The sequence below is a fragment of the Calonectris borealis genome, chromosome 4 (genome assembly GCF_964195595.1).
Source record: "Calonectris borealis chromosome 4, bCalBor7.hap1.2, whole genome shotgun sequence".
Classification (NCBI taxonomy): Eukaryota; Metazoa; Chordata; class Aves; order Procellariiformes; family Procellariidae; genus Calonectris; species Calonectris borealis.
The window spans coordinates 30,428,357-30,450,399 of record NC_134315.1 but is presented as its reverse complement, the minus strand read 5'-3'; the positions used below and the strand labels follow the sequence as shown (position 1 = coordinate 30,450,399).

The following is a 22,043-nucleotide window of genomic DNA, read 5'->3' as shown; positions in this document are numbered from 1 at the left end:
TCGGCCGCCAGGTGGCGCCGCCAGGTAACGCGTTTCTAAACCGGCGGTAAGGACCCGCCTCACACAGCGGAGCGGAGCGGCACCGAGCTCGCGCCCGACCGCCTCCCTCCCCGCGCCGCAAGGGGGCGCCCGCGGGCCCCTCCGCAGCGGCAGCGGCAGCGGTGGAGGAAGATGGCGGCCGCCGCCTCCGAGCAGGTCGGTCCCCGCCGAGACGCAGGCACGGGGAGGCGGCGGGGCCGTCCCCGCCGGGGCGAGGGGGGAGCGAGGCCCGCCCCGCCGCCCGCGGGGCCGCGGCGAGCCGCCCGAGCAGCCGCTCCGGCCGAGGGGCGCTGCTTGTGGAGGGGGCGCTCGGGCGGGGGCGCCATTTTCGCGGCGGTTGCCGAGGCTGGCTTGGTGCCAGAGCCCTCCGGCGCGGCGGGCGTGCGGGGCCGCGGCGGGCCGCCCCGGTCGCCCTGGCTCCCCGCCGCCTGCGCCAACCGGGGAGGGGGGAAACGGCGCTTGGACGGCGTTTCCTACCCGTGCCCCGCGCTGCCCGGGAAGGACGGCCTCTACCTTGCGGGGGCAGCCGCCTCAGCGGCGGAGAGGCAGGCTGAGCCCGCTGCCGGGGCGGGACACGTTACAGCCCGGAGTTGCGCCGTCCAGCCGGCTGACGCAGAATCTCTGACAAAGGAAAATATTGTCTGCTTTCGAAATAAAGTGTTCTGGCATTTCTGCACAGGAATGTAACTGTCTTGCATAAATAGCCACTTGCCGCTAATTGGCGACGCGGAAAGCAGCTGGTCAGTGCCGTCGGTATTTATAGGACTGCGCCGTCAGTCGTCTTGTTACGCTGGCACAAGTGCGGTGCCTCAGCGGCAGTATATAAATAAGACTGACGCTCAGATTCGGGCTCGGCGTCCGAGGTCTCACGCGGGAATGAAAGCTAAATTTGTCGGAAGGGGTGTCATTGTCACCCAGTCGGAGGGGTGGGATGGGGACTCTTGTCAGCACCTCGCAAGCCGGAGGGAAAAGAACGGAGCCGTCCGAGGGCTCATCTTTTAGGAGCTCCTGCATCTCCATGGGACTTTTAATCAGAGTGAGTCTGTGCATGTGCGCCGGTGGCAGCAGTGGGTAGGAAGCCCCAGATTCCTGAGGGGCCCTGTACCAGCCTTGTCTCGGGTGCCATAGGAAGCACCGCCTAGTTCTGCATGGATGCTCCGGCACTTGTTCCAGCAATCACCATTTCAGCCACGTTCTCCCAGTCCTGGTGCCATCTTCTGTTTTGCTGCCTTACCAGGTGAAAAAACTACATTGGAGTTTCATCTCACTGTTGCATCCTTTCAAGAACACACTATCCTCAGGACAAGATACTGACTGTCCTGTTGTATAAGATTTCCGTTTCCTTTTCCCCAGAGCACAGACCTCTTCTCTCAGTTTCCCTGCATACCCAATTCTGAGTTTGTGCAGGGTTAGAGTGGCTTCCAGAACATCATTGAGGAAGCCCTCCATAAACCTGTTCAGGTCAAGCACCTTTCTCAACACCATTTCCTTGTTCTTCGGCAACAGAAGAAAACATGACATTTTTACCCGTTACATCAGTATAGACACACACAAGTGCAGTAAGCTTAAGGTGCAGCTTCAGGATTCATTTCAGATGAACAAACTTAATCCCTTCAAAAAGATCAAGCCCCTTTGAAGAATTGAACCTTTAAATAGCAATCTGTTCCATTCAGGGGTGGTGGAACAAAATTTTGGACAGTTACAAAAATACGTCAAAGGTTTATTTTCCCTATGAATGTCTACAAGAGTTTCCTCTACATGTTAATTGAAAGGGATATCCCTTTCAATCTAGTAACTAACTAAATTAAAGCTAGGCTGGCCAAGTTCTCCATGCCAGGTTTGAAGGCTTACAGTATTTTTCATAGCGCTGCATGCAAGCAATGGAAGTTGAATGCAAACCCTGTACTATCAAACTAACTTAGAAGCTGTATCCACCACACTCCTTTTGGATAGACTCATTGACAGTCTATCCTGCATTAGAATGAAGGGAACTAAAATCCTGTGTATTGGTAAATGACCTGCAGGATTATGTCCTGTATTGTCCCCAAGAGGTAAAAACTTGATGAAGTTCTTTACAGCTTTTTTTTTTTACTGCAACAATGTCATTAATAATTCCTATTTGCCATGATAAAAATGAGATCTAAAGACATACATTTTCTGAAAAGATCTGGATTTCAATTTTAGTCATTGCATTAGCGGAGATTGCAGTGGTTGTAAATGTGTTTTCTAAGTACAGAGTGGCAGACTGAAATATAATGTTGAACATAATATCTAATATATTCCACTAGTCAATTCAAATTTATATTTTTTGCATACATATATGTGTGTCATTTTGGTGGATTTACATGCCTTATAACAGCTAATCCATGCTTTGTATTCTAGCAAAGTTCTAACGGCCCGGTGAAGAAGTCTATGCGAGAGAAGGCTGTGGAACGCAGGAACGTTAATAAGGAGCACAACAGTAACTTTAAAGCAGGATACATTCCAATTGATGAAGACCGTCTCCATAAGACAGGGTTACGTGGCAGGAAAGGCAACTTGGCCATTTGTGTGATTGTTCTTCTTTTTATTTTGGCAGTCATCAATCTGATTGTGAGTATAATACTTAGGCTGCAAGCAACATTAGGACATATTTCATTTTGACGGTTTATTAGAGAAGTAAAAGTTATTCCAGTATGGCTGAGAAGGACTTAAAACGTACTGAAGGAGATTTCTCATTTTTCTCCTTTCTTTTTTTTCTTTTGGAGTCTGAGCAAGATTAGATGGAAGACTTTTATAAGTTCAGTCATGGTTATTTCAGTTATCATGGTCCCAGCAAGAAACCCACCATTTATGCAACACAGAATTAGGAACCTTGAAAGTGTCTCTCCATTCCCACAACTCAGTAATAGCAAATGTGCGAAGTGTTATTAGTGCAGTACAAATGCATTCAGGATAAACTGTTATACCAGGAACATTTTACATACAATAACAGAGCTGCATGTAAGCATTCAGAATTAATCAGCCACTGCACTTTAAACCTTCATTGTTGTAATTAGCACCTTTCTATTGCTTGATCAATGAGAAGTAATGAATTATTTTTCATAATTGGGCATTCACCTGTGAAGGTGCTTTCTTGTAGTTCAAGGGTAAGTATCTTCTGAGATGAGCTACTTTGTTCAGGAAAATTATTTACCTAATGATACCATGGTTACCCTTAAACAGGAAAAAGATTTAATTATGGATGTGATTTAATTTCTTTTTTTTTTTTTAATAGAAATACAAATTATTTTAGTTACCATTTCAGATGAGTCTAAAAATCATGTAAAATGCTTTTCATAATTAAATGTGTTCTGATGTTTCCAGTAGGAATTAAACAGACTAAGGTAAATTCACACCGAAAGCTCACTTAAACACTAACATTAATAAATATTTGAAATAAAACATCTCGTTAATACAATACTTATTATAGGAAGATCCAAACAATCAAAGTAATCTTTGAAAACGTGTGTTTCTTTTTCAGATTACACTAGTTATCTGGGCAGTGATTCGAATCGGTCCCAATGGTTGTGACAGTATGGAGTTCCACGAGAGTGGCTTGTTGCGATTTAAGCAAGTTTCTGACATGGGCGTTATACATCCGTTATATAAAAGCACTGTAGGAGGCAGACGTAATGAAGATTTGGTGATCACTGGAAATAATCAGCCTGTAAGTTATATCATGAATTGAAAGTTTGTGAGCAACATTATGGAATTACACTCACATTATTAATAAACACTGTATTTGAAACATCATTAACTTCTTGATTTTGTTTCTGAAGATTGTATTTCAGCAAGGAACAACCAAGCTTAGTGTGGAAAAAGACAAAACTTCTATTACCAGTGACATTGGCATGGAATTTGTTGACCCACGGACACAAAATACCTTGTTCAGCACAGACTATGAAACTCATGAGTTTCATCTGCCAAATGGAGTTAAAATCTTGAATGTACAAAAGGCCTCTACAGAGAGGGTATGTCTCTTTTAACTAGCACTTACGTTTTGTAAAAGCGCATTACAGAATTGCCTTAGTTGTAGAATAAGAAAAAAGTTTACTAATCCGATCTTTCAAGCATATTTAGAAATTTGACTAAATGTAGCTAAAAATGCAGCTCTGAAAATGTAAATCACTGTAAAAATTAGAACAGAAATGAAAACTGACATTATTAAATGAGTGTAATATCAGGACTACCATGCCAACTAGGCCTGTGTGTCTTTTTATTAAGCATTTATCCATTTGTGCATGGATAACTGTTTCAGAAATAAAATCTCTATGAAAAGCTGCTCTGTTTCTAGTAAGATCTCACAAAAATAATTACCAGATCTTCGTGTATCATTTTCCTTCTATTAGAGATAAATATTAATACAATCAGAATTTCAGAGGTCTGAGTAAAAGTGTAGAGAACAATCGCAGCATTATAGGAGTTGTGTCAGTTCATGGCTTCTAGATTAAACAAGTTCTTAGTTTGGTTTCTACATTAAATATGTTTTATTTATCAGAAAACTAAAAAACCTACATGTCGGTGTGTGTACCTTTAAAATGTTGATCTTAATGTCAGACTAAAATTTCTTTCTTGCATATCATCGCTCATAATAAAAGCTTTACAGATAGAGTACAGCGCATAGTTCTTTTGTATAACATTAGTAGAGTAGTATCAGTGGTTTTATAGAGGGTTGAGTGTGCCTTAAGAAGCATTGAGCAATCCTGTTAAGGATGAAGAAAATTTAGTTTACTCTTCTTCGTGTTTCCTCCGCAAGGCTAACAAATAGTATGTTCCAGGAAAAAAAAACCCCAACCTATAAATACATAGGAGGAACAGATTAAATGAAAACAGAGGAGTAAGTTTACATAATCAGTCCTAACAGGAAGCCTATATTTGCTACGAGTGTTAACTGTGTATCCCATAAAATTGTCATATGAATTGTTATTTTTATCGCAAAAATAAACTATTTTACATACTTTCTAAAATTAAGTAATGCTTGTTTTTCAATGTGAATGTGGAAAATAACAAATGGGCAGAAGCTTCATAGGCATAATGGCAGAAGGGCAAAAAGTACATTGAAGTTTTTTATTAAATTGTGCAGCAATATTTTTAAGGTAATTAAAGTTACTCAGACAAACCCAAGTGAAACATTTTCATTGATCTGTAATACATTTTTTTTGTTCATGTTCTTAGATTACCAGCAATGCGACCAGTGATCTAAACATAAAGGTTGATGGCCATGCTATTGTCCGTGGAAACGAAGGTGTTTTCATCACAGGCAAGACCATTGAGTTTCGAATGGGGGGTAACATGGAACTTAAAGCAGTAAGTATTTCAAATTAACATTTTTTGAACAGCTTAGTTTCAAATTCAGGCTGATAATAAACTGATGTAGCTTTATAGGGTTTCAAATTTTATATAAAGTAGTCATGCATAAAAGTTTAGTTGCAGTCAGTGTATTTAGTAGGATTTTAAAAGGTGGTTTATTTGCTTTTAATTAGTGGTTCAGTAGTTTTCACGTAACAATGATTTACTGCTGTTAAGATGCTAAAAACCCACAATGCAATTAAAGCTAAGCTATTGGCCTCTGCACTGAAACGAATACCAAAGGAAATTCATCTTCTCTTCTGGAGGCTTTACTGGGGTCAGCAACCGTTGACAGAGGAGCAGAGCATACAGTTAGGAGCACTACCTTCTGTGCTGCTGCAGTAAGACTCGCCAGCATTCATTTAAGGTTTTTGGAGATTGTTACGATTGCAGGGCATATGGAGTGATGGGAAAGGTTAAAGGAGGATAAAAACCCAGAGATACACGCACTTTTATTTCATGTGTGAATGAATTTCATGTATGAATTCAAACACCAATTCCCATTTCCCATCCATATTTTTAGATTTGCTGCATTTGCGAATAGGTCTGTAAAGTGAAAAGCCACACTACTGCTGTCTCTCTCAATATCGATCTACCACTGGAATAGCAAAGTACATTGCTGACTATAATTGAGAAATTCATGGACATTATTCACGAATTTAATTAAAAAATGAAATCTTGTCATATGTACTTTTTTTATTCTGCTGATTTCTACAGCCATCCTAAAGATGTCATTTATTTGTTAAACCAGCTTGTCCTTTTCAAAACCAGCCTGATTTGTTTACATTAGAAGTTGTACTTTTTTTTCTCTCTCTTAATAGGAAAACAGCATTATCCTGAATGGAACTGTGATGGTCAGCCCATCGCGACTGCCAAGTTCTTCTTACGGGGAACAGTTTAATAACGGCAACTGGCTGCGTTTCAAGCTCTGTATGTGTGCAGATGGAACACTGTTCAAGGTTCAGGTGACAGGTTATAACATGGGTTGTCAGACTTCTGTTAATCCATGTGGAGCCACGCACTAAAACACAAACCACTACCAGGAGAATTCTCTTTTGTGTTTACATATATTTGTATGAAGTAATTGCATGCCTTCAAGGATTTCTGTTTTTACAGCAGTTTATACTAACATTTATTACATAATATTTTTAAGCAAAGGCTGTTACGTTCAGCAGTATTATGTCATCATCCTGTTAGCTGTAATAGCGGCAGTGATTTAGTAAGCTTTCAGTCTACATGCATACTGAAGTACCTTCCTGGATTGGGATCGGTAGAATATATTTAAAGAATTAGCAACAATCTTGACTGCCTTCAGTTGCCTTTAGAGGAGGTTTTTGTCCTACATCCCAAGACCTTGAGGGCTGCTGAGAACACAACTGCGATCCAAAGTACTTCAACAGGAACGTCGATTTGTTGTTGTAAGTGGATTGGTGGCTGAAGATTTTTGTCTTCATTTCTTGCCAAAGGTTAATATAATGATTTCCCCCAAAATTATGTGGTTTACTGTGTATGTACTAAGAGAGGGGTAGTGGCAGATTCACTTTAAAATATTGCATTATTTCTGCCATATATTCTCATATAGTTAAAAAAAATCATGCTAGCATAAATAATATTTGCAAAGTAATACCGAGTGTGGAAATGTAACTTCAATTTTGAAATAGTCTTGCGATGACTGAAGTGTTGCTTGAGCTCCCATTCTATCTGTGCAGTTTAGGCATTCTACAGTTGCTTAATTTATGCAAAGTATTTATAAAGCATGTTTATATTAGAAGTACATTTTTAAAGATGTACTTATAACTTACTCACTACCCAAAAAAAGTGGTTTTCTGGGTGCTTTAATGTGAACAGTGTATGAATCCATTATTCAACAGGTAATAATCTAAAGCATGTCTGTTGCGGCAGTGTCTGAGATCAGATCTCTTTTTCCCCTTAAATGTCAGTACTGATGCATTACTGTGAACCTCAGAATTAAATTCTGAAGTTAAACTGCAGGTCTATAATTCTAAATGTGATGGTATTGGATCCTATGACAGCAGAGTAAATGCATGCGTATCTGAATTTGTTAACAATGAAACTGTGTCTATGGTGAACTGGGGCCTTACAGAAACTATTACAGCCTTGTAACTTTTTGCAGAGGTACGGTGTTCTGTACTAAAAATAGACCAGCTCATTGTAAGATTCCTCCTTTCCCCACCCCATGTATTTCTTCAGATTAAAGTAGTTTTGTTTTGCAGTAGCATCGAGTAACCTTAATAACGGAAGCCACAAAGGTGACTTTGCAAGTAGCTTTTTGACGAGTTTTTCTAGATAAGCACACACTTCTCTTCCTAAAAGTTGTGCAAATGTTACATTTTAACTTCAGAATTGGTCATTTGTTATGGGAAGATAAACTATCTACCCTTGTTTTATAGCTCTCAAAGTACATAGAATTCCACAAAACACAAATCACCTCCTGCTGCAACAAGAACTTCGTATCTAAGGTCCCAATTCCTGTATTTACTGTATTCCTGTATTTAGAAGTCAGTAAGTCCTCATGCAGGATGTGTATGGGTGGAAGTGATTTCTAGAGAGGGATCCTTAGGTCAGGCATTACGCCACACGGGAGGTCAGAGGGGTCCCGTTTCCCTCGTTGCTCAAAAGCAAAGCTGGATTTTGATGCTCACTGGTTGTTGGGGTTTCAGGGGTGGACAGCAGTGGAGCTGTTCTAACAAAACCAGAATAAACAGAATAAAATGTAGGAAAAGCCATTGAATTGCTCACAATAAAGATCATGCATTTTGCATGCTGCCTTCATGAACTTCATAGTTCATTACTAGAGTTAGTATTTATTAACCACTTCAACACACATTTTGCTGAAAACATGCACACATCTTTGCTGCTAAGTAGTGCCTCAATTAGTATCTGTTACAGTTAAGAGAAGGAAATAAACTAACATTTTTAGAATTTTCAGTCTCATGCTAATGGAAGTTTGTCACTTTATTTTTACATATATATAAATATATATACACATACCCTTATATAAAACTATAAGCAGGAGTATCCTCAAAGCTGAAATAAATCTTGAAAATGACAGATACTGCCTCGGTCAAGTAGCTTACAAACAAAGAGCATATTAAAGCTCTTCTCTGGTTAATACTGACATGCCTATATGCTAGTACTGGATTCTTGTATAAAGAGTTCTTTTTAAAATACTGTATGCAACGTAGCTGAAAGATTTGTCACAAAGGTACTCTTAAATCATGGTCTGGAGAATTTCTTTTGAAGTGTGGATTTTTTGTCAAAACGTAGCAAAACCAATCGTACAAATACCAAATGAAATAAATTATCAATTTGTTATCCACTATTTATGTATTGTTAATATATTTTGTTGCCTTCGCTGTTGGCACCACACATGCCTTGTGTTGTGCATTTATTTGTTGTTTATCTTCTAACTCCCTAAGGTACGTTTTTCTATACGTATGTAAAACACTGTGTGGCACATTATTTATTTCAATCCCACAGATGCACTTAAGATTCTGTGTGTTTAAAGTACATTCTACATGCTTCTGTGTAAAATACTGTACTGGGTATGTTGAAACAACTTATATGTGAAGAGTTCTCAGCATATGTAAAGGTGGTGGTTGTTTCAGTAGGTGAAAGACAATTTAATTTCTAATCTTTGTTTTGAAATGAAACAATAAATTCTAAGATGCAGCTGTGGTTCAGAAGTGTTATTTGTAAGAATATAGTTTTTCATTAAAAATACATTGTTGTGTTATTGACAGGGAAACTAGTACTTTATTAACTGTAAGTATGAAAATCATTCCACATCTATTTGTCATGGATTGTATCTGGTGGACTTTGCTCAGTGGTAATTGTGTATGATACCTGACGTAGAGTTCAAAAGTCTCCACTGTTGTAGTTGACAAGTTCCTGAGAAGCCGTGTTTCTCGACCAAAGGGCTGGGAAAGAAAGAAAAGGTTTGGATTGGTTTTGGGGAGCGGTGGAGGGAGAGGGAAGGTTACCAGTTTATGAATGTTCGTTTTGAAACATACTTAAGAGTCCAAAACTGAATGTTTAAGGCAGAACGTTGGTAATGCTTTGGGTATTTTTTTAGTGTTGATTTTTTTTAATGTCAAAGTATTTCCGCTTTCTATTTAACTCCTGTTACGCTGAACTTACCATAATTTTACCTTTTATGTATAGATACTATGGATAACCTTCACTTGAGTGTCATAGCTGTGGTCCTTTACTTTAATCTTCCTGGATCAGTGGGAACCAAGTCACAGCGGATTCTTCTTGATGCACATCACCACTCAGACTGCCGGTGGGATGGGGAGTTCTTACTGAACTGTTCTTTTACCGGAATATCTACTATTCCAGAAGATGTATCACAAACAGCAGTAACGGCTGATTTTAGTTACAATAATATTAAAACTTTTCTGTGCGCTGATGAAAGAATTGAAGAATGGATGCTAAAACACCTGAATCTCAGTAACAACCTGATTTCTGAACTCTCCTTAACTACTTGTAGAAATTTACCTGTTTTAGAAACTCTAAACCTCAATGGTAATGCCATCCACACCCTCACACTGGATGAACCTATGCCTGCACGTGGGTCTAAAAGGTGTGGAAAAGGCTGTCGTCTCCTGCCTGCTTTGAAAATATTGTCAGTTGAAAGAAATAACCTTAACACAGTTCCAAGAGGTAAGCATTTCAAAATCTTTAAGGACCTCGCTCCCAAAGGGGAAGTTGGTTTTGGATATGATTTGGTACCTGTTACTGAATTCAAAATGCGACGATCTCATTTAGTTATACTTAAGGTGAGGAAAAGTTCCATCTGCATGCAAATACAGAGACTGTAGCAAATGGGTTGTTTCGGATTAGGCTGGGTTTTTTTATAGCTTTTGCAATCACAATGCCTTAATGTCAGTCAAATATAACCAAATTTACCCTCTGAGAGCCCCAGCAGTATTTTTCCTTGTTGTATAGAAAAGGAAGTAAGGATCTTCGGGAAAACACCAGCCTCCACAACCCAGTCATGAACCTTAAAGTCAAGAAAATTACGGATAATTAATTTCATGCTACTCTTCAGAAGAAAGTCAATACTCTCTTAAATAAAACTTGCTCTGATTTCAGTATTTCACGAAGACAGGAAAATATATGTTGTTCAGTCAAAACAATGTTGCTCTATGCCATCTGACACCCAACCAAGTGACACCTTCTAGTAACAAAAGAGGGCTGTGAGGTTTCAATAGACTTTTAGAAAGTGCTAGTCACTGAACTATGCTAGGCATCGTAGCCTTTATGACAGCCTCTATCCTCAGAAACACGATTCACATTGTCCAAACAGCGTCTAAATGAAGCAGAAGCTGCAGTACGAGCAACACTATCCTATATATTGTTTGCTGAATTTAATTATCTCTGATAACATCATCAGATTAATTAGCTCTAGATTTTGAAAAGGGGGGGGGGGGGCAGCAAACCAAAAACCCACTTATCTCACAAAGTCAGACAAAGGGAATAATTTTGCACCTACACAGGGTCGTCGGAAGTTCCATTTTTGTCCTTTTTTGATACTAAATAATTCTCTGGCATGGAAAAGGTTTCGCTTAATTATTTTGTAGTATCTGTAAGGTCCCATATAGACAGTATAGAAAAGCTTACATTATAAAATACATTGATGCAGATTTGATTTGCCTTGATAGATAACTATAACTACACATTATAGGATGCTTCAGTCGGTCAGACAGATCAACCCTTTTCTATAAGAGACTCAGTTCTTAGATGTTAAAAGTCAAATTGCTATGCATCGTACCACCATATTTCAAGTTATACTTAAATCCCATATTCATTTAAATACTTTATTCTCCTCCTCCAAAGTACTTCACTAACATTCTAGTTTTCAAGCTCTGGTAAGAAAACACAAACTGAAGTTCTTAAGCAGAGGGGTTTGGCCACAGAGAAATCCTCCTCACAGCCTCCACCCCAGGTGTCAGGCTGCTGCCCACCCCTGCCGTACCAGCGTATATTTTTGGGACAAATTTAGCTTCAGGGAAGCATCCAAACTACAATTCCTCATGCAGGTGCAAGGAAGAATTGATGAGCTGCCAGAACTTCTGAATGCCTTTCCTATCAGCTACCTCTGGTTTTACAGCAGGAATGAATCATTCCCTCTGCTTTTCACAACAAACCCAAAGATCAATTACTCAGCAAACTGCAATAAGAGATTTCCAGTAAACCAGATGACACCAAGGGCAAAATTTTTAAGAACTAGTAGCTTCTCAACAATGCTGTGTGATCAAAAACCACTTTAGAGTGACATTCAGGTGTTACAAACTGTGGTGATGCTGAGTGTTCAAGTGCCTGCCTTCCCACTGGAACTTGCAGGCTGGAGCTTTGGGAGCTGCCTGCACAGCACCTAAGAAAAACGATGTATCTCCAGCATTCAAAAGGGCCACTTATGCAAGACAGATGCTGTCGTAACTAGGATATGCTAAAGAATATACTGTCATGGTCAATAATTCACAGGCAGACAGGCATAAGCAACAACAGGTTTTTGTTTTGTCAGGTTTACATCTTATGAATATGGTTCAAATAATTCCACATATGAAAAACTCTCGTGAACTTGCAGATGGCAATGCATAGGAGATACTGTATCACCTTTTGCATCTCCATCTTTTATTTACAATTAACATATTTGGATTTTATAAACCGAGTATATTCCACCCTTTTCACACTCCTCCTTTCCTACCACCAGTTCTCCAGAGAAGCACGCTCAAAGTACAGAGATCACAGTCAGAATAATTTTGATAGCACAAAGGAATGTTACTGCTTTTATGGAGATGTGAATTTTTAAAACATGCATCGATTGTGAATGTATTAACATACCTGCTGTTGATGCTACGCAACTTTTAAAATGGGACAACCACTGAATAGGAAAGGCATAGTAACTCAAAGCCTGCAGCCACTCGTTGCAATAGACAGGAATGGAAGGAATTTTGTTGCAAAGAATTTTAAAAAGCCACTTGACGCAATTGGGAAAACAAGAACATGAGATGTAATATAGTTTTGCTCTTCCTAGGACTGGGCCTGCTGCAGTCTTTACAAACTGTCCGTTTGTCATCCAATGGCATACGACAGATTGATCTGAACGATTTTCAAAACTGTTCACAGCTGAAGGACATCGACTTGCAAAACAACAACATAACTAAAATTCATCCAGACGCCTTCAGGGATCTCCACAAATTACAGGTTGTAAAGCTGTATTACAACTGTTTCGATATTTTGTGTTAATCACCGTTAAAGATATTAATTATCAACTATTCAGCATGATTATATTGGTCTTTGATTATTATATTATTAGTACACAATTATAAAAAATAAAGCAAATGGTGAAAATAATCATTATTTTTATATAATATATATTTGGTTTTCATCTACAGGAAAACACACACACTTGTAAATATACACAATATAACCACAAATCCACCATTTCTCTATGCCACAAACCAATCCATAACTGGCTTAAACACACACACGTCCTCTTCTACCCCCATCACTTCCATGGCAAGAGCCCTGCGGCTTCCCATTCACACAGAGAGAGTCTACAACGGGAGAATTCTAAGTATACCACAATTTAAACTTTTCATTTAAATTAAAAAGCTTAGAACAATATTCTTGAAATCCGACCAAGATGTATTGTTCCCGTAACTGCAAAAGTGCTTGTATACTAAAATAAATGTTATTGTTGATGTTGCAATTAGGATTCCATTGTAAAGCTTATCAAATTAATTCTGAATTATTTCCAAACAGGTTGTGGATCTCCGTGAAAATGCTCTGACAACCCCTTTACCACAGATATTAATCAGTTTGAACTTCTTCCAACTTGAAGTGGGTTTGTCAAATAATGCCTGGATATTTAACTGCCGACTAAATGGTTTCAAACATTTATTTCATTTTCTTTTTGACTCCACGAGGAAAAAATGGAGTATTTCATACAATAAACCTGCCAACAACTCACAGAAACCTCTGCTGTATCTTTCAAGTTTCCACTTAAACTGCAGCGACAGTGTTTTGCTCAAGAGGGCTGTAATCCCAACAGGGAAGACATCGGTGCTAAACTGTGGCTTGGATAACACAAGGGGTATGTAAAACAGGGACTCTATCCACACTGCTAAAATCCAAATGCATGTAGAACGATCAAAGAAATCTGGTTTTAAAAGTGGATTTCTAAAGACACTGTTTAAAAACAACTGAACAACAATTTAACAAACAAATTATTTCATTAGAAAGTAGCATACCAGTTAGAATATTTGAAAGTCATGTTTTCCAAAAAAAGTAATCATCTCCTTCCTTACATTAAACTAATAAGCAATGCCAAATTATACACAAATAAATTTCAATAAGTAGTACGTTGCAAATTTATCAGTTAATTTTGGAATGTAAATAAAGGACCACTTCTAGGGCATGTAGAAAACCGAGAAGGATACAATAGTGTTTCTAGTATTCAGTTACAGCAAAATGAAATGAGAGTCATTTGCAAGGGAAAGGATTTATATTTCTCCTAACAAAGTACAGCTACTATAGCACACAGTTCACTTAGCAAATGAATTCAGCAGTTACAATTAATACAGAGCACTTGAAGTACAAGTGACAACGTCTACAGAGCTAAGACTTCCCATGCAGAAGGAAAACTAAGACCAAACTTAGAGCAGAAGGTGTATTTGTCACGTGCCATAAGGCAAAACGGTTTAACTCTAACGGACCAACAGCACTTTGAGGCGGTAAGGCTTTCCCCTTGGAACACTTTATCCCCCAATGAAAATACATAGGGTCTATCAGAAATGCCACCTGCTTTGTCTGTTAACAAGGAAAGTCACGGAAACTCTGATCATGGGATTAAAATCAACACACTGAATCGCACCAAAACTCAACTGGGAACGCAAGCAGATCCACAGGCAAAGGTGTACATACAACCTTGAAATATATTCCCAAAGCCAACAACCAGCCATGGCCTACACTAGCTAAAGTTTGGAACAATTGCTCGGTAGATACAAATATCCTTGGTTTTCAAACCTTTTTGCTGCAGTCAAAGGAGTAACTAAAGGAAAATCACTGTGGTTGAAACACTGACGGTTAGCTAGTGAAGTTTTATCTCACAGCTGCACACAGTGACCATGGCCACGTTGGGGAACGGCTGGCTATAAATATGGATCTTCCAGGAGGGAGATCAGCAGGTGTTTCTAGTATGACCCAGAACATACTTAGATAGTTTCAGTGACCTCCTCCCTCACCCACGCCATTTTTCTTGTAAAGTCTACTATTAAGACCCCCATACATACTGTGTTTTAAACGGGGGCGGGGGGGAGGGGAACATATGATGGTTTAACAGGTACTTGGTACCATGTAAAATGACTATGGATGGATAAAAAGAAAATGGATTTTAACTACTAAATAGTTAAAATTGTCCAAGATAGGTCACAGTATGTTCTCATAGAAATAACTTGACCCTGCAAACCAACTATCCTATACCTTTAAGAAAGATATAGTTTGCATTTTCTTTTATTTCAGGTAATGGAGTCTCTTGGTGGACACCTAAAGGCAGAATTTCAAAAGATAATAGTCTTCCTCATATGACACTGGATAAAATGAATAATTTAGTGATATACAATGCTGAGAAAACTGCTGAAGGGTTATATTTGTGCATTTTTAATACAAAAAAGAAGAAATATCTCATCTACAATATACAGGTGAAAGAAAGGGTTTCACCATTTTTGGTTAGAAGAGCCCGGGACACTAACACTGTTTTTAGACAAAGAAGAACAGAGCAAGACCTTGCATTAGCGGTCTGCCTCTCGGTGCTCATTACGTTTGTTTGTGCTTTTTGTCTGGGTGCTTTTGCTAGACCCTACCTTGTGAGCCTGTGGAGATTCATGCGCAGGAACAAAAATTCAGGTTCAGAACATACTTATTCTAATCAAGCTTTTTCAGACGGAACCTTGAGCAGAGAGTGCTCTGCAAGCAAACCAACAAATACACAGCATAATTTGTTCATTTGTGATGAGAATTCTGCAAGAAACACATGCATTTTTCCTACAGAAACTTCTATTTTGCATGAAAAGGTCATTGGTAGCAGTGTACAGGCACCAAATACTATGGCCAGCGATAGTTCTTCAGATGAAGGGACTCCATTCACAATGAGTGACTGCAGTTCTTTAGCAGACTTTGAACAGGAACAACCTGACATTAGCAACAATCTGCCAGTCTGTCAGTCGTCACTAAAGGAAGCCAATACGAACAGTGGAACTGAGAAGTTCTCAACACCGCCACAGTCTCCAAACATTGCTGCTGAACTTCAGCATACTGGGAAAAAGGAAGACGAGAACAATGTGTATTTTGAAACCACTATTAATTATGATTCAGATACCATCGTGCCTGAAACAGCATCGCTTTATGCTGATAAATGTAGTGACCATGTAAGCACGTCTGATTCAGACACAATTAGTTCTTCAAGTCAAGAAGTTCCTGATATGTTTGATTATTTTACTAGTGCAGAGTCAACAGCACAAAACTCTGTTTCTGATTCTCTCCACAATCCAAGTACAGATTTTGGCAATACGTTACTTTTGTTAAAACGTTCTCCCACATACGACACAGATGCAGAGAACACTTCTGAAGAGGCTGAATTGCAGCTGTATCAGTTTCCCATTGAACCACAGCATTCCCGCAGCTTGAGTCCCACTGAACAAAAAGAAAATGCACCAGAGAGAAGTACAGACGAGGACGTAGATAGGAACTCCTCTGAAAAGAATCATGGTGAAGGGGACATTACATTAAGACACACAAGTACATCTGAGGACAATGATTTTATTTTTGCTCCCATTGATATTGGTTTGAATGAAATTGTTACAAAAACGTCGCTACAGCATTCCGGCAATGAATCATCTCTTCAATCTCTGCCTGAACACACAGCTGAAAAACATTTTATGGTTATTACAGAGAAAGACGACTTGCTACCACAGGGGAAGCAGGTGAACACAACTAAGGCTTGTGCAGATAAAACGCAAAGAGGTTTTAATGAGAAAGGCTGTGATGGATACACAGAATTACAGGATACCAACAACTGTAGTCTGCCCGAAGAAACGCAGTCTTGCAAGCTTACAGCAGATTTGCTCCGTCTTCCTTCTTCTGGGAAAACACAATCAGACTTCAACACAGAAGATCATTTCCAACTGGATCAGAGTGACGAGGATGCATATTCCTTCTCAGTCCCACAAAGCTTCTTCAATGAAAGCACAAGATACAGTTCATGCTCATTCCCACAAAAGACTACAGGAAATATAATCTCTGGAAGCACTGATTCCAGCAAGACAGAGGATGACACTACTTTGACAGGACTGGACAACAATTCTACAACAGCTGTCAACCTCCAAAATTCAAGTGAAAAACTCAGTCAAAAAAGTCAGACCAATTTAGGACAGGGCCAGTTTTTTGTTAAGAAGAAAAGAGCTTTTGATGGATTTGCTAATGTTTTGCAAAACAGGAGAACAAACTTCAATAGTTGGGACACGGAAGTGTAATACTAAGCTCCCACAGTGTTTACGTCATATAGGCGCAAAAATGATTGTGTCTTAAAATGCAGTGTTGTAGCTTTTAATAACTGTTAAATACCATGGGTTGTTTTTGTTGGTTTTTTTTTTCCACCTCAGTACAACTATCTATCTGCCTTTAACATCAGCAATCCAAGTTATGGAACTAGACTTAACAATGAGATGTATAAAGCCTGGATCCATCCAATTTAAAAACACCACAATTCCAAAGAGTAATTCAGGCCAGAACCACGGACTTTTGTTTAGAAGGGTACTGGTAAAAAAACAAAAACAGATTTTATGAAAAACAACTCTAGGGTACTCAAATGAGTAAACTACTCAGTAGTTACAGCTGATAGTAAAGCTTTTGCTGAGTTATAATAATAATATATATTTACTTTCTCATTATTGTTGGTACTAAGATAATCTAGTTTCCCTTAGAATTTGCCTCTGATATGCATTGTTTGCTTCTCTTTGTCTAAAATAAATGTAACACTGAAATTATGATTACATTATTACTATTACTGTGTTTTCCTGTGGGACTCACCCTATACAGTGAAATAGTACATATTACTGTTTTTTGCTTTTTGAACCAAATTTGTGGATTAAGTATCTGAATTCCCACAGTTTTGCAAAGACAGGTAAAGTCTAAGCAGTATTCAATTACATTTAAAATATTACTTTTTTACTTGGCAAGACAGAGAGAGTAACGAAACCCTTCTTTCTCAAAGAAACAGAATAGAATTCAAACCTTGCAGAAATGTCAGTTACAGAGATCTAGCTACTGATGGGACATCACCTGTAGTTTGCAGATGTGATGACATGGGCAGGGTAATTTAAAAAAAGACAACCTACTATTGCTAAGCTATTATTCCCTATAAAAAAGGATCCTATATCCACTTCAGAATTTTACTGAGAGGGACAAATCAAGAGTTCTAAAACTGCTGTATTAGAATATTAATAGCTTGATACACAGTAAATTTTTCTAAGCCAAAAGATAACAAATGTAAGATAAAATTTTCTCTGAATATGGCCCAAGGCACTTTTGACATGCACGGTATCATTGATATAGTCCTTGAAAGGGAATGTCATCACGAAGAGGAACAGGCCCAGGTTCCCAGAAAACACAGGAGGCTGGCCAGCAACTCTGGGAAAACTCTGTTATGCAGACACAATTTATTCACTAAAAACTCAGATCACAAGGAACACATTTCAATTCCATCAGATCAGGAACAAGTCCAATGGCACAGTACATCTTTGAAACTGTCTTTAAAGAGAAAGCTAGGAAAGAACAAAGAGACGCTGACAGAAGCTAATTATTTTTGTTAGCTTCATGTACTTGGAATTAAAAAAAAAACGTATTGCAAAAAACTTAAGAGGCAAGTAAAAGCAACTGAAGGAGACCAGTACTGATATTATTTGATCTTTTGAAAAATATTTTCTTTAGCACCTTGAATTCCTTTTAAATAATTGTTTTACACATCCAGCATCACAGTTATCTATTTACTGAGCCAAGTCACCTACACTTAGATCTCCTATTGGTTTGGTTTGATTTTTTTCCTGGCTGGTTTTCTCAAAATCTCTAACATAAGTCAGAATACATTATATGGCAGTTTCAGGTAGGCATTGCATGGATTTGATTTAGGTCACCACAGCATTTGCAAATAACTGCACTCAGTAACATCTGTAATCCAATTACAAGCAATGAATCTGCTGTCATTCACACAGATCATCTTGATTTCTGTTCTTTTTGCTCCAGTACTCAGTGATATCTAAACTGATAACTAGTAAGTTTTTTTAAGAGCAGGTACTGGCTTCATTCCTTCAGGAGGAGCTCAGGAACCAGGGATGAAATCATCTTCTGAAGAAATTGATAATTTGTCATCAAATTATTCATGAGTTTAAGGGTCTGATTCTGTATTCTGTTTTTGAAACACAGGAAAAAATTTTACTCGTTTAACTGTCCAGAATTGTTCATACACTCCGAGTAGACAAGAACAAAATGACAAAACACTCAAATCTGCAAAAATCACAGCATTCCCAGAAATGTTAAAAATACAGTAACTCTAAAATAAAGTATGTTTCCCAATACAACTCATTCCTTGATAATATAAATGGCTGTAAATGTTATACCCTGTTCTACTGCAATTTTTCTCTCCTGATCCCCACATAGTCTCAATACGCATGTAATGCCTTGGCTTCTATTCAATTTAAGGCTGCTGTTCTCAGAGAACAGCGTGTGACATAAAAAAAACTGTGTTTTTAGAGGCTGTCTAGAAGTAAAGAATTGGGTAATCTGAGCATGATTCCTTGTAGGAACAGCTACATAGCTACTAGGAGCAGAAAACAGAACAGTATTTCCTCACCACCAGCGCTTTTCTTAGCGGCCATAACCAGCTTTCAGTAAAGCTCATTATACACAGAAGTCACTTGTGGCCAAAGCAACTTTAAAAATGGAATACATAAAAAAGTGCAGACTTGCTTTTTATGGTATGTATGACTGTTGAAACTGTGTTGACAGACCTCTCCAAGGTCTGTCACCTTTTGGCTGTACCAGCTGCTAACAAGTTAAGAAATCTAACTATGTAAGCAAGCCAATTTCATGGATATCGGGGGGGGGGGGGGGGGGGGGAGGATATTTTAGTGGCTCTATCGATGTCTCATACACAGCAATGTTTTGTCATTTGCTTCTACTCCAGTTCAGCAGGCTTTCAAAATATATATAGGAAAATTATTTTCTCCTCTTTTTTCTGACCATAGGAATGCTGCAGTGGCGATGCAGACAGCACACTGCTTGCGAGAAGCTGCGAGTTTTCTAAGCCTCCCTTTATGCCATAAAAATCCCAGAAACAGGTTAACTGCTGTTCTCATCAGAGAAAATAAATTTGCTCCTTCATCAAGGGATTTTTAACATGTGACAAAGTATTTCATTCTTCAATCAGAATATTGTTGATGTTCTGTCCCAAACTTACCTTCAGACTTCTGCCTAATCTTGCACCTTCCCTTTGCTACTGATCACTCCAGACACTCTTCTTATCACTTGTTTATTCTAACACAAATACTCAGCTGCTTCTCCTTCATATTAGTTCCTCACTTCATTAGTAATTGCTCCTAAAGTTAATACAAAACCTTTTACATTATCTGTGGCTTCCAAGCAGTACTCTTCATACTCTGCTCCTCTCCATCCATCCTATTTCTCCATGCCCTTCTGTATACAATAGGTACACAGTCCCCCACTCACCGACTCTGAGATTTTATCCACTCACTTTTGTTCACATTTCAGCTGATACCAATCCACTATATCTTGTTTGCACTGAAAACTTCACTAGTTTAGCTGGTTTGGTCACGGAGAATTTTCTAGAATACCTATACTAGTACAAAACCAGTTGCAGTTATAGGGTTGTAAGTGTACATTATACAGACACCACCTTTTTTTTTTCCTCCTGCATAGAAGTTACACAACTGCTCTGGGGATGTTGAAACTTCTTTAGCTTCATCAGCAACTTCAGGTAGCAAAACTCACGTTCAGGTAACACTTATGTTACTATCACAGCTGACAGTGGGTAAACAGACCAGGTTACAGAATAGGCTCAATAAAAGCGGCGGCTGAGCGTATGCTGTATGAATTCATATATGAAACACAAGGAGGCAGCCAAGAGGATGATGGTAATAGTCTGGGCACACACCCTTCTCACAGGGCAACGGCACGCTGAGCTCTGGGGTTGACATAGTATCCCTCATACAGTGAATCAGTATAAGAAAAAATACCCAAGTCTTAAGAGTAGATCGAGAACTTCAGATACGGTTATCAGAATGAAACAAAGCTCTCACATTTTCAAACACATATTTATGATTCTTTGATAATTATCAAGTTGTTTCCTGTAGGTACAAAGCAGTTCAATCTTTCCAGAGTACGCTGATAACTGGGCTAGAAAATAACCCTTGAATATAAAGAATAAACATCCACATTTAACCTACATATAATTAACATCAGAAACTATTTGGATAGTAATATTAAAGTTTTCATGGTACAGAAGACTGTGACTCACCCCCTCTGACAAATACAAGCAATAGGCTACATTTGAGAACTGGTGTAGGCAATCCCAGCCTTCATCACCAACATGAACATAATGAAGAACTGCTTCTCTAGAATGGGCTCTGCATGACAATATTCTAATTGTAATGTAAATACATTCAACTTTAAATAATACTTTAAGTCAAGAGCCTTAGGTAGCTCAAATAGTGCAAAATATTAAAAAAAAATTTCTTGTGAAATCTCTTCCATGTGTTTTTTATTCTCTTTGCTAGCTTTTAAGTCTGTTTCCTATTCAAAAGCAGATTTGTAACTGTGCAAGCAATACAAAGTAGTAAGATTAACTAATGGCTCCTTTAAAAACTAAATTTGTGAATGTATTATGGACATTTAGGCTGTAATTTTCATGTCTTACTGCCAGCAGCTTTTCTACTGCTCTGCTTAGATACTATCACTTTTGCTTTAAAAAGATCAACGCAATAGCTCATTACAAGTCAAATAATTGAAAAACTCTTCTAAAAAGTAAGAAAAGCCACAAGTGTTTAAGGTCATGAACAGACTCTCAGATCAAAATATCACCACATTTAAATGCTATTAGACTGGTCTTCTCTTCCAGCATTACATTTGAGTAACTTAGAGAATTTTCTTCAGGATATGCTTTTAGAAATCACAGAAGGGTTGAGGTTGGAAGTGACGTCTGGAGGTCATCTAGTCCAACCCTCCTGCTGAAACAGGGCCACCTAGAGCTGGTTGCCCAGGCCATGTCCAGATGGTTTTTGAGTACCTCCGAGGATAGAGACTCCACAGCCACCCTGGGCAACCTGTGCCAGTGCTCAGTCACCCTCACAGTCAAAAAGTGTTTCCTGATGTTCGGAGGGAACCTCCTGTGTTTCACTTTGTGCCCAATGCCTCTGGTCCAGTCATTGGGCACTGCTGAAAAAAGTCTGTCTCTATCTTTACACCCTCCCTTCAAATATTTACATACATTAGTAAGATCGCCCTCCAGCACCTTCTCTTCTCCAGGCTAAACA

At 38.8% G+C, this 22,043-nt stretch overlaps 2 protein-coding genes across 2 annotated transcripts; both read left to right on the top strand.

The window, feature by feature from the left end:
- Positions 1–118: 118 nt before the first annotated feature.
- Positions 119–7,645, top strand: SGCB (sarcoglycan beta). Its single transcript, XM_075149076.1, has 6 exons — positions 119–195; positions 2,422–2,631; positions 3,542–3,727; positions 3,840–4,031; positions 5,236–5,367; positions 6,231–7,645. Exons 1-6 carry the CDS (start codon positions 172–174, stop codon positions 6,432–6,434), a joined length of 948 nt encoding a protein of 315 aa, XP_075005177.1. The 5' UTR covers positions 119–171; the 3' UTR covers positions 6,435–7,645.
- Positions 7,646–9,160: 1,515 nt separating this feature from the next.
- Positions 9,161–19,598, top strand: LRRC66 (leucine rich repeat containing 66). The gene is made up of 4 exons (XM_075149077.1): positions 9,161–10,095; positions 12,473–12,642; positions 13,204–13,534; positions 14,962–19,598. The coding sequence occupies exons 1-4, from the start codon at positions 9,600–9,602 to the stop codon at positions 16,968–16,970; spliced, it is 3,006 nt and encodes a 1,001-aa protein (XP_075005178.1). The 5' UTR covers positions 9,161–9,599; the 3' UTR covers positions 16,971–19,598.
- The last annotated feature ends 2,445 nt before the right edge of the window (positions 19,599–22,043 follow it).